General features: G+C 43.7%; 1 protein-coding gene across 1 annotated transcript in view; it reads right to left on the bottom strand.

Moving 5' to 3' along the window:
- LOC115206513 (chloride channel protein 2) overlaps window positions 1–17,064 on the bottom strand; it is a 144,820-nt gene that overhangs the window by 67,501 nt on the left and 60,255 nt on the right. Inside the window, exons 6-11 of the mRNA XM_029773584.1 lie at window positions 14,603–14,681; window positions 13,325–13,450; window positions 12,665–12,749; window positions 11,546–11,647; window positions 10,863–10,947; window positions 4,590–4,745 (exon numbers count right to left, since the gene is read on the bottom strand). Coding sequence (XP_029629444.1) covers window positions 4,590–4,745; window positions 10,863–10,947; window positions 11,546–11,647; window positions 12,665–12,749; window positions 13,325–13,450; window positions 14,603–14,681 — 633 coding nt within the window. The remainder of the gene's footprint in view (window positions 1–4,589; window positions 4,746–10,862; window positions 10,948–11,545; window positions 11,648–12,664; window positions 12,750–13,324; window positions 13,451–14,602; window positions 14,682–17,064) is intronic.

The following is a 17,064-nucleotide window of genomic DNA, read 5'->3' as shown; positions in this document are numbered from 1 at the left end:
CGTCCCCAGGTGGTAATTTTAGGCAACAACACATCCGCCACGCTGATCTTAAACACGTGGACCCCTCAGTGGTGCGCGTTTAGTCCCCTCCTGTACTCCCTTTTCACCCATGACTGCGTGGCCAAGCACGACTCCAACACCATCATTAAGTTTGATGACGACACAACTGTGGTAGGCCTGATCACCAACAACGATGAGACAGCCTATAGGGAGGTCAGAGATCTGGCAGTGTTGTGCCAGGACAACAACCTAACCCTCAACGTGAGCAAGACAAAGGAGCTGATTGTGGACTACAGGAAAAGGAGGGCCAAACACACCCCCATTCACATCGACGGTGCTGTAGTGGAGCGGGTTGAGAGTTAAGGTCCTTGGTGTCCACATCACCAACAAACTACCATGTTCCAAACACACCAAGACAGTCGTGAAGAGGGCAAGACAACGCCTATTCCCCCTTAGGAGACTGAAAATATTTGGCATGGATCCCCAGATCCTCAAAAAGTTCTACAGCTGCACCAGAGAGCATCCTGACCGGTAGCATTACCGCATTGTATGGCAACTGCTCGGCATCCGACCATAAGGCACTATAGAGGGTAGTGCATACAGCCCAGTACATCCCTGCAGTCAAGTTTCCTGCCATCCAGGAGCTATATACTAGGCGGTGTCAGAGGAAGGCCCAAAAAAACTACAAACTATTCTGTGTTTCTCTGCTGATACAGACCTTCCCTGTCTGTCCTGGTCATAAGACTGGGTGAAACAACAGTATGTGACATCCTGTTACTAAGTATCTACAGGATCCCAATGGAAACATGCTGAGGAGAACAGAGAATAGCATGATTAGCAGTATGATGATCTAATCATTCAGACTATACCCGGTGTCAGCAGATAGTTATGAAACTAGTGACAATTGTCTCTATGCGCCATGTACCCACCCATTGTTTCCACACATCTGCTAACGGTGCAATAGATAAGGAGGTTGTACTTTTCATTAAAAGCTGAGACCCAACTTTGTTCGTGGGGCACTTAGCTCTGCACCATTGAGTGATTGTTAACACCTGTTGTATTCGGCCCATGTGACAAATACAATTTGATTTGAATTACCATGCACCATGATGGAAAATGTTCTGATCAACAGTTGGCAAGAACGCCAATGTAACTTCTCCAAAAGGTGCTCCACAAAAACACATGGTCTGGCTAGGCAAACCTCAACAAGGGAGAGAGGTTTAAGGAATCTGGAAATTCATAACATTGGCTTAAGGTTATTACAGAGGTATGAACGGAGTGTGTGTGTGTGTGTGTGTGTGTGTGTGTGTGTGTGTGTGTGTGTGTGTGTAGAGAATGGTAGAGCAAAAAAATAAACAAAATAAAGAGTCTGTGAGTGTGTATTTGTGTGTAGTGCATTTGTGTTACTTCTATAAGACACACACACAGCATCACAGAGCAGACAGTCCACAGAAGCCCTACCTGTAAGTCAACCTACTTATTCAGTTTAAGGTTACAGGGTTCCCTAGAAATGAATAATCTTACCTAACAGTAACACAACTCTCTTCCAACACCACCCTTTTTCACCTCCCTCCCACCCTCCTCCTAGCCCCCCATTCCTCTCTAGCCCCCCGTTCCTCTCTCTCGTCTCTAATGAGAAGAGAGGAGACCTGGCTTGGTTTCTGTCGACTGCCGTGTTTGATATAAAATTATTATTTGGACGTGGTAAGCTCTACTTCTCTAGTAATTAGTCCCCTCTGTCTTACAGGAACACACGCAGGCGCGCACACACACACACACACACACACACGAGACACAAATAATGTTGGCAGCGTGTAATGACATCACTTCCCCTTCAGCGGCAGTCGCTAGGACAGCAGGCAGGGCAGCTATTCCCATGGTGACTGGCAGTGGTGACGTTGACTTCCTGCCCAGTGACAGTCACCCTGGGTTCTTTCCTTCCTGTCACGAAGTTGCCTAAGCGATGCTCTTGCTGCCTCATGCAGGTATGAGCAGACATACGGCTTCTTTATTAATGTATCATCATTGCTTCCGAGCACTGTAGAATATCACCTACTATACCTCAGATATGACTTTCAGACCAGGGGAACCTTGGGATGCTGCAAGAGGGGACTTCAACTACCAATCACACACACGCAAACACACAACGTTATCCCAAGTCACAGAATCCCCGAATACTGACCTTCTGTGCCAGAACCAATAACCTTTACAGAATTACAGCAGAAGGTGGTCATAAAATAGCTGATACAATCACTGCAAAACAACAGAAACATCTACGCCATCAACATCCTACTGTAACATCCACCCTATCAACATCCTTCCCGTAACATTCTACCGCATAGCAGCTATAGTCCTCTCCTCTTCATCCTTCACTTTTCCTAGTTTCTTTTGACTCTTGCTTCCTCCAGGTCTCTAACGCTGTTCTCCTCTGTCATTTGTCTTGCTCTCTTTCTCAGGCAAAATCACAGACACACAGTAAAAGTAAAAGCCACACAGGGCCACAGGTAAAATTCCATCTCCTGTAAAAGCGAGATGGAGGTTTCTATGGTAATGGAGCGGTTTATAAGGTTTCTAGGGAGCCAGGCAGAGCTGGAGAACACACACACTTCTTCCTGAAGGCTCACACCTGCTCCAGCAATCCCATACCGTATGTGAACAAGACGTCAGCTGAATCGTCATTGACAGTTCATTTTATCCCACAGAGAGGGGTGGGAGTGCTAGATGTGAGAGAGGGAGATAAAGGAGGGAAAAACAGGACTGAAGAGAAAAGGAAGGGAAAGAGGAAGAGAGCCGAGGGAGTAGAGGAGATGGACGGAAAAAAGAAATAGGGGAATCAGAGGGAAACAGACATAGCAGAATAAAAAAAGAGGGGGAAATGACTGACAGAAAGAGAGAAGGAGAAAGAGGAGGGAGAGCGATGGGGAGGAAAGCGGGGTCAAGGGGAAAAGTTCTGACGCAGTAGCAGGGACATTAATAATCTATTTAATGTGTCAGTCATCAGAAGGGTGTGTGTGTGTTAGAACCAGAGGACAGTCTATCGCTTGGCCCCCCAGGGGCCTCCAAGGACCCTACTCCTATTCCCACTCCAATTACTGGGCTGCCACCACCCTACAACAGAGGGCTGGAGAAGGACTATAGGGGTCAAAAAGCTATCTTAATGCAGTGTGCTCGCTAAAAATGGTCAGTCTGCTATAGAGAAGGCAGCCTATGAGTAATATCATATAGAGGAGAAAATCTATCCATTGAACGTCTGTCTGTCTAATAAGAGCTTGGGCCATTTGCATAGCGTGGGAGAAACTACCATTCTGAGCTCTTTAAATTACACAATGAAATTAGACATCATCCCAGCAGACGCTTTGTGTGTGACCGAGTTAGTGTGTGTGCGTCTAAGTTCTGTAAGACAGCAACTATGTGAAGTTGACTACGTATGCATGTAAGGCCAAAAATACCCCCTCTATTGAGGACAGTGGGCACACACACAAAGTTAGTGACAACGTCAAAAAATGGAGCAGAAATACTGTCCCATATACAGTAGCGGGCCACACACACAGAGAAAGTTAGGATGACCAAGTTACACCCTTGGGAGTGACGTTGAAGGAACGGGGGGGGGGGGGGGCACCGTCAGAGGGGGGACAGTAAAGGTGTCTGATTTCAGGATGAGAAAGAAGAGGACGGAGAGGATAAGGACAAGATGGACACACACCATCAATGAGAGAGGAGGAGGGACAGGGGTGAAGTGGAGAGACAGAAAGAGAGAAAGAGAATTGGTTCAAGTGGAGTAGATTAATATAAAGTAGATTAATATAAGGTAGAGTAGATTGGTCTCACTGTTCCACAAAGTAAAATTACGTTTTCTTTTCTGATTTTGGGAGAGAGACAAAAGGCAAAAAAAAGAGAGCTAGGATGAGCAAGAAAGCAATGGCGAGAAAGAGAGTGTATAGAGTATTTCTCTTCTATTACAGCAAGATCATCACACTCAATATCTAACGCTTATATAACTTTACTGCTCTAGCACTCCCCGCAGTCCCTCTCCACACCCACACACTTTTGTCTCTCTCCATCCCTCTGTGGTTCCTCGCTATCCAGGGACTAACTGCATTACACACTTGGTTTACTCGACACACAGCCTATTTCCTCTCTCTCTCTCACATACACACGACGCAGCGAGCAAACAAGATTTACAACAGCAGTTCTGTGGTTCTCTTTTAAAAAGGGGACATTTCATTTGAGATGCTAGATGGAAGAACCTGGATAAACTAAGGTTACATAAAAACCTAATCAAATCCCAACAAGGTAATAACATGCTGCTTCACCTGCCCTCAATACACTGGGCTGGGTTTCAATACGCCACAAGCCTAGCCCTCATACAACACTGGGCTGGGACTCAATACTCCACAACAGCCTCCACTCCTTCCATTAAAATGACTGGACAGGATCCTGTCATGTCAGTGGGAAGGACGTTACATCAGACTATTGAGACACGGAACATGTAGTGGGGAGGGAGTAAAGTAACAGGGAATTAAAAAAGAACTGGTGATTATAAAGAAGAGGAGAGATGAGAACAAAGTGGATGATGATGGTGTGCCTACCTTCATGACGATGAAGAGGACGAGGGTGACAAAGACATTGACCTGAGGGTGATTCCAGGCCTGGGAGTTGCCGATGTAGTCAAACCCCTCAGCTATGCCCTGCTTGGCCCATGTCCGGTTATCTAGCAACGTCACCAGAGACTCCTTCTGGGTCAGCTGCATGGGGGAAAAAGGAAGTAACATTACAGTGCATTCGGAAAGTATTCAGACCCCTTCACTTTTTCAACATTTTGTAATGTTACAGCCCTATTCTAAAATGAATCAAATTGTTCTCACCCTCAACCTACACACAAAACCCCATAATGATATTTTTTTTTTTAAATAGGTTTTTAGAAAAATGTGCAAATGTATCACAATATCACATTTACATACAGTTGAAGTCGGAAGTGTATATACACCTTAGCCAAATACATTTAAACTCAGTTTCACAATTCCTGACATTTAATCCTAGTAAAAATTCCCTCTTAGGTCAGTTAGGATCACCACTTTATTTTAAGAATGTGAAATGTCAGAATGATTTATTTCAGCTTTTAATTCTTTCATCACATTCCCAGTGGGTCAGAAGTTTACATACACTCAATTAGTATTCGGTAGCATTGCCTTTAAATTTAGGGTAGCCTTCCACATGCTTCCCACAATAAGTTGGGTGAATTTTGTCCCATTCCTCCTGACAGAGCTGGTGTAACTGAGTCAGGTTTGTAGGCCTCCTTGCTCGCACACGCTTTTTCAATTCTGCCCACAAATTTTCTATAGGTTTGATGTCAGGGCTTTATGATGGCCACTCCAATACCTTGACTTTGTTGTCCTTAAGCCATTTTGCCACAACTTTGGAAGTATGCTTGGGGTCATTGTCCATTTGGAAGACCCATTTGCGACCAAGCTTTAACTTCCTGACTCATGTCTTGAGATGTTGCTTCAATATATCCACATAAATCTCCTCCTCATGATGCCATCTATTTTGTGAAGTGCACCAGCAAAGCACCCCCACAACACGATGCTGCCACCACCGTGCTTCACGGTTGGGATGGTGTTCTTCGGCTTGCAAGCCTCCCCCTTTTTCCTCCAAACATAACGATGGCATTATGGCCAAACAATTCTATTTTTGTTTCATCAGACCAGAGAACATTTCTCCAAAAAGTACAATCTTTGTCCCCATGTGCAGTTGCGAACCGTAGTCTGGCTTTTTTATGGCGGTTTTGGAGCAGTGGCTTCTTCCTTGTTATGTCGATATAGGACTTGCTTTACTGTGGATATAGATACTTTTGAACCCGTTTCCTCCAGCATCTTCGCAAGGTCCTTTGCTGATGTTCTGGGATTGATTTGCACTTCTCGCAGCAAAGTACGTTCATCTCTAGGAGACAGAATGCGTCTCCTTCCATGAGCGGTATGACGACTGCGTGGTCCCATGGTGTTTATACTTGCGTATTATTGTTTGTACAGATAAACATGGTACCTTCAGGCGTTTGGAACTTGCTCCCAAGGATGAACCAGACTTGTCGAGGTCTACAATTTTTTTCTGAGGTCTTGGCTGATTTTTTTTGATTGTCAAGTAAAAAGAGGCACTGAGTTTGAAGGTAGGCCTTGAAATACATCCAAAGGTACACCTCCAATTGGCTCAAATGATGTCAATTAGCCTATCAGAAGCTTCTAAAGCCATAACATACATTTCTGAAAGTTTCCAAGCTGTTTAAAGGCACAGTCAACTTAGTGTATGTAAACTTCTGACCCACTGGAATTGTGATACAGTGAATTATAATTAAAATAATCTGTCTGTAAACAATTGTTGGAAAAATGACTTGTGTCATGCACAAAGTAGATGTCCTAACTGACTTGCCAAAACTATAGTTTTTTAACAAGAAACTTGTGGAGTGGTTGAAAAACGAGTTTAATGACTCCAACCTAAGTCTATGTAAACTTCCGAATTCAACTGCCAGTATTCAGACCCTTTACTCAGTACTTTGTTGAAGCACCTTTGGAAACGATTACAGCCTTGAGTCTTCTTGGGTATGACGGTACAAGCTTAGCACACCTGTACTTGGGGAGTTTCTCCCATTCTTCTCTGCAGATCCTCTCAAGCTCTGTCAGGTTGGATTTTTTTTTTTACCCATTTTAGAAAAAGGCTGTAAGGAAAAAGTAAAAGGGGTCTGAATACTTTCCAAATGCACTGCATATCAGACAGAAGGCGGGCTAAAGTGAACAGGTGTGAAGACATCAAAACTAGGAAATAAACACATATGGAATCATGTAGTAACCCAAAAAGTTTTAAACATTTCAAAATATATTTGAGATTCTTCAATGTAGCTACCCTTTGCCTTGATGACAGCTTTGCACAATCTTGGCATTCTCTCAACCAGCTTCATGAGGAATGCTTTTCCAACAGTCTTGAAGGAGATCCCACATTTGCTGAGCACTTGTTGGCTGCTTTTCCTTCACTCTGCGGTCCAACTCATCCGAAAGCATCTCAATTGGGTTGAGGTTGGGTGATTGTGGAGGCCAGGTCATCTGATGCAGCAATCCATCACTCTCCTTTGAAGTCAAATAGCCCTTACACAGCCTGGAGGTGTGTTTTGTGTCATTGTCCTGTTGAAAAACAAATGATAGTCCCACTAAGCGCAAACCCAATGGGATGGCTAATTTCTGCAGAATGCTGTGGTGGCCATGCTGGTTAAGTGTGCCTTGAATTCTAAATAAATCACTGACCGTGTCACCAGCAAAGCACCCCCACACCTCTTCCTCCATGCTTCACGGTGGGAACCACCGATGCGGCGTCCGTTCACCTACTCTGCATCTCACAAAGATACAGCGGTTGGAACCAAAAATCTCAAATTTAGATTTATCAGACCAAAGGACAGATTACCACCGGTCTAATGTTTTTATTTTTTATTTAACAATGGAGGTCAGTTAAGAACAAATTCTTATTTACAATGATGGCCTACATCGGCCAAACCCGGTAGATGCTGGGCCAATTGTGCACTGCCCTATGGGACTCCTAATCACGGCCGGTTGTGATACAGCCTGGATTTGAACCATGGTGTCTGTACATTTTTACATTTTAGTCATTTAGCAGACACTCTTATCCAGAGCGACTTACATTTCATTTCATTTTCATTTCATAATTTTAATTTGTAATTTTTTCCGTACTGGCCCCCCGTGGGAATCGAACCCACAACCCTGGCGTTGCAAACACCATGCGTTGCAAACACCATGCTCTACCAACTGAGCTACAGCCTCTAGCACTGAGATGCATTGCCTTAGACTGCTGCGCCACTCGGGAGCCCAATGTCCATTGGTCGGGTTTCTTGGCCCAAACAAGTCTTTTTCTTATTGATATCCTTTAGGAGTAGTTTCTTTGCAGCAAATCGACCGTGATGGCCTGATTCATGAAGTCTCTTCTGAACAGCTGATGTTGAGATGTGTCTGTTAAACTCTGTGAATCATTTATTTGGGCTGCAATCGGAGGCTGGTAACCACTGAACTTATCCTCTGCAGCAGAGGTAACTCTGGGTCTTTCCTTTCCTGTGGCAGTCCTCATGAGACACAGTTGTCATAAGTCTTGATGGTTTTTGTGACTGCACTTGAAGAAACATTTTCCGGATTGACTGACCTTCATGTCTTAAAGTCATGATGGACTGTCGTTTCTCTTTGCTTATTTGAGCTGTTCTTGCCATAATATGGACTTGGTCTTTGCCAAATAGGGGTGGTATACAGAAGATAGCCCTAGCTGATTGGTTCAAACGCATTAAGGAAGAAAGAAATTCCACAAATTAACTTTTAACAAGGCAAACCTGTTTTTTTTATTAATATTTATTTTTATTTTTTATTATTATTATTATTTTTTAGGCACACCTGTTAATTGAAATGCATTCCAGGTGACTTCCTCATGAAGCTGGTTGAGAGTGTGCAAATCTGTTATCAAGGCAAAGGGTGGCTGCTTTGAAGAATCTCAAAATATAACATATATTTTGATTTGTTTAACACTTTTTTTGCGTACTACATGATTCAATATCTGTTATTTCATAGTTTTGATGTCTTCACTATTATTCTACAATGAAGAAATAGTCAAAATAAAATAAAAACCTTGAATGAGTAGGTGTTTCGAAACTTGACTGGTACTGTATATACACTGCTCCAAAAAATAAAGGGAACACTTAAACAACACAATGTAACTCCAAGTCAATCACACTTCTGTGAAATCAAACTGTCCACTTAGGAAGCAACACTGATTGACAATACATTTCACATGCTGTTGTGCAAATGGAATAGACAACAGATGGAAATTATAGGCAATTAGCAAGACACCCCCAATAAAGTAGTGGTTCGGCAGGTGATGACCACAGACCACTTCTCAGTTCCTATGCTTCCTGGCTGATGTTTTGGTCACTTTTGAATGCTGGCGGTGCTTTCACTCTAGTGGTAGCATGAGACGGAGTCAACAACCCACACAAGTGGCTCAGGTAGTGCAGCTCATCCAGGATGGCACATCAATGCGAGCTGTGGCAAGAAGGTTTGCTGTGTCTGTCAGCGTAGTGTCCAGAGCATGGAGGCGCTACCAGGAGACAGGCCAGTACATCAGAAGACGTGGAGGAGGCCGTAGGAGGGCAACAACCCAGCAGCAAGACTGCTACCTCCGCCTTTGTGCAAGGAGGAGCAGGAGGAGCACTGCCAGAGCCCTGCAAAATGACCTCCAGCAGGCCACAAATGTGCATGTGTCTGCTCAAACGGTCAGAAACAGACTCCATGAGGGTGGTATGAGGGCCCGACGTCCACAGGTGGGGGTTGTGTTTACAGCCCAACACCGTGCAGGACGTTTGGCATTTGCCAGAGAACAGCAAGATTGGCAAATTCGCCACTGGCGCCCTGTGCTCTTCACAGATGAAAGCAGGTTCACACTGAGCACGTGACAGACATAACAGAGTCTGGAGACGCCGTAGAGAACGTTCTGCTGCCTGTAACATCCTCCAGCATGACCGGTTTGGCGGTGGGTCAGTCATGGTGTATGGTGGAATTTCTTTGAGGGGCTGCACAGCCCTCCATGTGCTCGCCAGAGGTAGCCTGACTGCCATTAGGTACTGAGATGAGATCCTCAGACCCCTTGTGAGACCATATGCTGGTGCGGTTGGCCCTGGGTTCCTCCTAATGCAAGACAATGCTAAACCTCATGTGGCTGGAGTGTGTCAGCAGTTCCTGCAAGAGGAAGGCATTGATGCTATGGACTGGCCTGCCCGTTCCCCAGACCTGAATCCAATTGAGCACATCTGGGACATCATGTCTCGCTCCATCCACCAACGCCACGTTGCACCACAGACTGTCCAGGAGTTGGCGGATGCTTTAGTCCAGGTCTGGGAGGAGATCCCTCAGGAGACCATCCGCCACCTCATCAGGAGCATGCCCAGGCATTGTAGGGAGGTCATACAGGCACGTGGAGGCCACACACACTACTGAGCCTCATTTTGACTTGTTTTAAGGACATTACATCAAAGTTGGATCAGCCTGTAGTGTGGTTTTCCACTTTAATTTTGAGTGTGACTCCAAATCCAGACCTCCATGGGTTGATAAATTGGATTTCCATTGAGTATTTTTGTGTGATTTTGTTGTCAGCACATTCAAATATGTAAAGAAATAAGTATTTAATAAGATTATTTCATTCATTCAGATCTAGGATGTGTTATTTTAGTGTTCCCTTTATTTTTTTGAGCAGTGTATATCCCATATTGGTCCATAGTTCCTACCCCAAAGCATTGAAGCAGATAGGAAAGGATTGGATAGGTATAAGCAACACAGCAAGAATTATTCCTTTCAGAGGGCAAGGAGAAGCTATTACATTAGTACTATCCCAATCTACATGAAGTGTCATGGGGTAGGTGCTAGGGGGTGATTTTGGGTACAAGACCATTATGGAAAGCTGTCTTAAAAATGGTTTGATTTTAGGCAATGGATGTGATGATGGAACTTTAACTGATTTGGCTAAAGGCTTGTTAAGCGGAGTAAGGGGCTAGAAGAGTGTGTTGTTGTGTGTGATGCTGTAGCTAAACATTAGAGAGCAAATCTGATAGTGGAGAACAGAATCAACAGCTTATTGTGACAGAAATACACCAAGAGTCTGACTCACCCTCTCATTACAGAGAGAGAAAGAGGAGAGGGATGGAGATGGAGGAAAGGAATAATGAGATGGTGGGAGAGAGATTGGAGCTCGATCTCCTGACTCTCCTCTCCCTCTGATTTTCCTGTGAGATTATAACCAGACCGGCCATGGTGTGGGTTAGTGGAACTAACCTTGCCTGCCATGAACTGTCCGAAGCCGGGGGGAAAGGTTAGCGTAGACACCAGCAGAGTGACCAGGGCTGGGTACAGCAGACGCCTGAGAGAAGAGGAGAGAGAAAAGACGGAGGGTGAGAGGGGAGTAGGAGAGAGGGAGGGAGGGTGAGAAGAGAAAAGAGGGAGGGTGAGAGGGGGAGAGGAGGAGGCAAGAGGGTGTTTAGTCATTACTGTTTATTCTTCAAAAACAAACTGTCCACAAACCCTTCACATGGCTGAGTGAGAACATTACATTAATTTAGAAGTCTGAGGATTGTTAATTCATCAGTCTGGTAGGGAGATGAGTAGACACCATTCATTAATAAACACTTGTCAAGATGAACGTAGTAGTCCCGTGTGGCTCAGTTGGTAGAGCATGGTGTTTGCAACGCCAGGGTTGTGGGTTCGTTTCCCACGGGGGACCAGTACGGAGAAAAAAATGTATGAAATGTATGCATTCACTACTGTAAGTCGCTCTGGATAAGAGCGTCTGCTAAATGACTAAAATGTAAAAGTTCTTCATTTATCTCTGCTGTGGAGAGATCTGCATCAAAGGAGCTGCTTTCACAGCATAATCTATCTGTGTGTGTGACAGTAGGATACAGGGACTCTCTGGGACCCAGTAGGGGTTGCTGTCTGACGATGATGACATCATGACTTACTTCTTCATGAGGAACTTGTTGATGGTCTTCTGTTTCCTGATGAACTGGACTATCAATCTGTTCAGGTAGACAAACAATGCCCCGCCAAAACCACTGGCAATACTGTGGAGGGGGAGAGGATGGAGAGGAAACAGAGGGAAGGGGGCAGTGGAGAGAAGAGGGACAGGGAGATTAAAAGCAGAAAATTAGTTGGAGAAATGTTTACAGGTTTATGGATATAAGCTTGTTTTTTAAATAAGAACCCAGTATGTGTCCACTTTGTGTAAGAGGTAGTAGGACAGAGATACTGTGTTTCTCCTTTTAGAAGTACTTTCCAAAGTTCCCCCTCAGCTACAGCCATGTATATGAATGCTCATAAATTCATGTTCCTGCATAATTAATTCTGTCAAATACTCCTGAATAAATAATGAATAGATGAGGTAGAATAATTTGTACACGTTTTAAAGCCATTCTCTGAAACATATGTATGAATGTGTGTGTGTGTGTATATTCTCAGAACACCACATGAGTATCAGTGAAAGTTCTGTCCGAGTTAACTGGAACACTGACTGATTTTCCCCATAAGACGTCGACGAGGGAGAGAATACTGAAATAAACACATAGAGGGGCGTACAGACACACAAACTCTCACTAAAAGTGTGATAAGACTGCTGTTCTCTGGAGGCAGTGTTTTGTTCGATTATGTTCTGCTCAGATCCCAAGTGGGAGGACATCCTCCAGACAAAAAGGAGAAAAAAAGGGGGGATTTTCTTCTCTTTGAGAGCCCACGCAGAGTTAAGCACAGGGCTGTTCTTTCATCTGAGATGGAAATAGAGCGATAGAGAGAGCGAAAGGAGCTCCCCTCTTTATCTCCCCAGCAGCCCCCTCTCTCTCCCACTCCCTCTCCCCTGAGAAGCTCTGGTCTAATTCAGTTATGTGGTAAGCCCGAAGGCTACGCTACTACGGTAACAGCAAGCTAAAATAAGACGTCCTAAATGCACCACCTCACTGGCTGAATTATCCATGTTAGGTGACTAACGTCAGGAGGCTATCCTTCTGACGTTAGAGGCAACGAAGAGCTCACTGGCTAACAGAGGCAATGAAGAGCTCACTGGCTAACAGAGGACAACTTAGACTCACCCAATGACAGCGAAGGCTGGGAGCTCCTGGAGGTCAAAGGGGAAGTCCAGACGGAAACGGGTTTTAAACAGAGCTGTGATGGTCTCTGTGTAGGAGGGAGGGAGGGAGGGATGGAGAGAGAAATAGAGTGTGATTCATCATTATCAAAATGTTTTTAAGGGGCTATATACACAGTACAGACCTTACCTCAATGTTTGATTGGGGCAATAGAGTATATCGGTCATTCCACGAAATGAGTGCCTTTTGCGTCTCTTGAATATCTAAGTAGAAATTGTGCACCAATATTGAATTTTAAAAGCCTGTTATATTTAATGAAGTGCCTTAATGAAGATGAGCTTCCCTGACACAGTTTGACAGTTTGTGCAGAAATTCCTTCAGTTGTGCAAACCCACAGTTTCATCAGCTGCCCGGGTGGCTGTAATGATCATGCTGTTTAATCAGCTTCTTGATACGCCACACCTGTCAGGTGGATGGATTATCTTGGCAAAGGAGAAAAGCTCACTAACAGGGATGTAAAACAAATTTGTGCACCAAATTTGAGAGAAATAAGCTTTTTGTGCGTATCGTAAATTACGGTGATCTTTTATTTCAGCTCATGAAACAAACACTATACATGTTCCATTTATATTTTTGATCAGTATACATGTAGACCGGTCTTACCCTCGTCTCTATTCCACACGGCCAGGACTCTGAAGATGAAGGCACTGAAGGTGGCAGCGAAGAACCCTCTCCAGTAATTCCTCACCGCAAAGAACGTAGACGTTACCTCAATACTGAACAACACACCTACAAAACACACACACACACACATTAATCAATTTCTCAGGAATATGATCAAAGTAACTATGCTCCAATCAGGGGAGTGAAGGGGGAAGGAGTAAACCTTGCAATCTCCAACCCAACCAGTATCAGTCAGTGAGTGTTATCCCACTGGGCACACCACATTTAAAAGTGCATAATTGGGTCATATTTGGTTGAGACGTTGATCAATGAGATTACAACCTATATATTCAACCACTCAAAAAGACTGCCAAAAGTTAGTTGAATTTCAATGTGTTATCACTAAATCAAATCAAACCAAAGTTTAAGTGCACATTAAATTCATGTTTGATTTAGTTCTATTCTTTAACACAGATTTTTGTTGAGATGGAGACATGAATCCAATATATCAATTATTACATTTGTAGACAAACTGGAATTCAAAGTCAGTGGCACAGATGGAACTAAGTAGAAGATAGAGCGCCTTCAAATGTTGATATTTGATAACCAAACAATTCAATATCACTAAATTACATTTGATATCATCCAGAGATTGAAACCATAGGCCTATGTACTCTTATCTTTAGTTGAATCCTGGGCTGAATTGAGACAATAGTTGATGACTTTGGAAATAGTATACAGGCCTAAATAGCATCATTGATGATATGAGTGATATAGCAGGGTGACATTTAATTTGCTCTGTTAAACCGACCCCTTGGAATGACTTCGATAGCAACAGTGACTCTAATTTTTCATTGGGGATCTGTCAACAATCATTTTCACGAAAGCACATTGGTAATAGTCAGAGACAAATATCATAGCTAAGCAGGGCTAGGCTATGTGAAAACCCTGGATGGTAGACCAAAGGGCAGCTGTAGATAGATTAATTCTCCAGTAGGAGGTGCTGCAGCGTATATATTTTTTTCTTATAGTAACCAAATTGAAGATCTGACTTTGTTTTAAAGGTACAAATTAAACATTTTATACAAGGTAGTGTCTACGTTAATATTTGGTTACCATGATGACAATCCTGTTTTTGAAATTTCACCCCAAAACAGTTTACGTTGATGACTTTTTTCAAATCCAATGTAGATTCCACGTCACAATACGATGACCAATTACACTGAAACAACATTAATTCAACCAGTTTGTGCCCAAAAGGATGTTGTTGCCACTCACCTCCTATAGGGGCAGCGAAACAGCAGCCCACCCCCACAGCACAGGCAGCTGCCAACATCTCAATGTTCCTCGACTCATTCTGTAAGCACATAGGGAGAGGTGTGTTCACACACACACACACACACCACACACAGGTAGGCTAGGCCATTGTCAGGATGTAGGCTTAGCAGTGTGGAAGGAGGCAGACAAAGATGTTGCTTTTTTCTGTCCAAAGTGAGGGCTTTTACAGTGCCTTCAGAAAGTATTCATACTCCTTGACCTTTTCCAAATTTTGTTACGTTACAGCCTTATTCTAAAGTTGGTTAAATCGTTTTTTCCCCATCATCAATCTACACACAATACCCCATAATGACAAAAAGAAAAAGAGGGTTTTAGAAGTTTTTGCTAACATATTAAAATAAAATATCACATTTACATTAGTATTCAGACCCTTCACTCAGTACTTTGTTGAAGCACTTTTGGCAGCGATTACACCCAAGAATACTCAAGGCTATGACGCTACAAGCTTGGCACATCTGTATTTGGAGAGTTTCTCACATTCTTCTCTGCAGATCCTCTCAAGCTCTGTCAGGTTGGATGGGGAGCGTCACTGCACAGCTTTTTCAGGTCTCTCCAGAGATGTTCGATCGGGTTCAAGTCCGGGCTCTGGCTGGGCCACTCAAGGACATTCAGAGACTTGTCCCAAAGCCACTCCTGCGCTGTCTTGGCTGTGTGCTTAGGGTCGTTGTCCTGTTGGAAGGTGCACCTTTTCCCCAGTCTGAGGTCCTGAGCACTCATCAAGGATCTCTGTACTTTGCGCCATTCGTCTTTGCTTTGATCCTGACTAGTCTCCCAGTCACTGCCACTGAAAAACATCCCCACAGCATGATGCTGCCACCACCATGCTTCACCGTAGGGATGGTGCCAGGTTTCCTCCAGACGTGACGTTTGGCATTCATGCCAAAGAGTTCAATCTTGGTTTCATCAGACCAGAGAATCCTGTTTCTCATCGCTTGAGAGTCTTTAGGTGCCTTTTGGCAAACCCCAAGCGGGCTGTCATGTACCTTTCACTGAGGAGTGGCTTCCGTCTGGCCACTCTATCATAAAGGCCTGATTGGTGGAGTGCTGCAGAGATGGCTGTCCTTCTGGAAGGTTCTCCCATCTCCGTAGAGGAACTCTGGAGCTCTGTCAGAGTGACCATCAGCTTCTTGGTGTCCTCCCTGACCAAGGCCCTTCTATCCCGATTGCTCAGTTTGGCTGGGCGGCCAGCTCTAGGAAGAGTCTTGGTTGTTCCAAACTTTTTCCATTTAAGTATGGAGGAGGCCACTGTGTTCTTGGGGACCTTCAACGCTGCAATAATGTTTTGGTAACCTTCCCTAGATCTGTGCCTCGCACAATCCTGTCATCTCAGAGCTCTACGGACAATTCCTTCGACCTCATTGCTTGTTTTTTTTCTCTGACATGCACTGTCAACTGTGGGACATTATATAGACAGGTGTGTGCCTTTCCAAATCATGTCCAATCAATTGAATTTACCACAGATGGACTCCAATCAAGTTGTAGACACATCAAGGAAGATCAATGGAAACAGGACGCACTGGAGCTCAATTTCAAGTCTCATAACAAAGGGTCTGAATACTTCAGTAAATAAGGCATCCGTTTTTTATTTGTAATACATTTGCCAAAATGTCAAAAAAACTGTTTTCGCCTTGTCATTATTGGGTATTCTGTGTAGATTGGTGAGGATGTTTTTAATTTAATCAATTTTAGAATAAGGCTGTAACGTAATGTAGAAAAAGTCAAAGGGTCTGAATACTTTCCGAAGGCACATTGTGCAAAAATGGGATATAAATAAGCACCAAAAGTAGGCTACTACATTATTTTACAAAATAATAAACAGGACGAAGAGCAATATCAACTGGATTTAAATCAATAAGTCAGCCTACTGACCTCCCCCAGGGCAGGCCTCAGTAATGACTGATAGCAATTAGCATGCATAGCAGCAAGTATAGCCCAACCTACCCGTCACAGCTGTTTAAATACAGTTCAAATACCCATAATGCCTTTCACCATGGACCATACCATTTCACCTCAACAGGTTGGCATGAACAGTTAAAGTGTCAATCAGCAGTTGAAACAATAACAAAGTAGTCTCCCAACACATTTCAATAAAAAGCTGAGGGATAGGGCTGGAGAAATGTATCCACTCTCAAATGAATGGACAGAGCTATGGATGCAAGGACTGACCATCCATGATATCATGTTTTGAAGTTATAATTGTTTGTTAACAAACATTGGAGTGAAACAAGCTTATATTTTGGGTTCTGATGTGGTGCGAAAGTTGAACTAAGCTCATGAGGCACTTATAAGTAAAATTGTAAAAGAATCAATGGGTACATTTCAATAATTCGCAAACTCGGTCCTGGGGACCCCAAGGGGTGCATGCTTGGGTTCAACTGTGTAGTGCTAGGGGAAAACCAAAA

The sequence above is a fragment of the Salmo trutta genome, chromosome 13, assembly GCF_901001165.1.
Source record: "Salmo trutta chromosome 13, fSalTru1.1, whole genome shotgun sequence".
NCBI lineage: Eukaryota > Metazoa > Chordata > Actinopteri > Salmoniformes > Salmonidae > Salmo > Salmo trutta.
The sequence above is the reverse complement of the archived record's forward strand: the minus strand, read 5'-3'. Positions and strand labels throughout refer to the sequence as shown.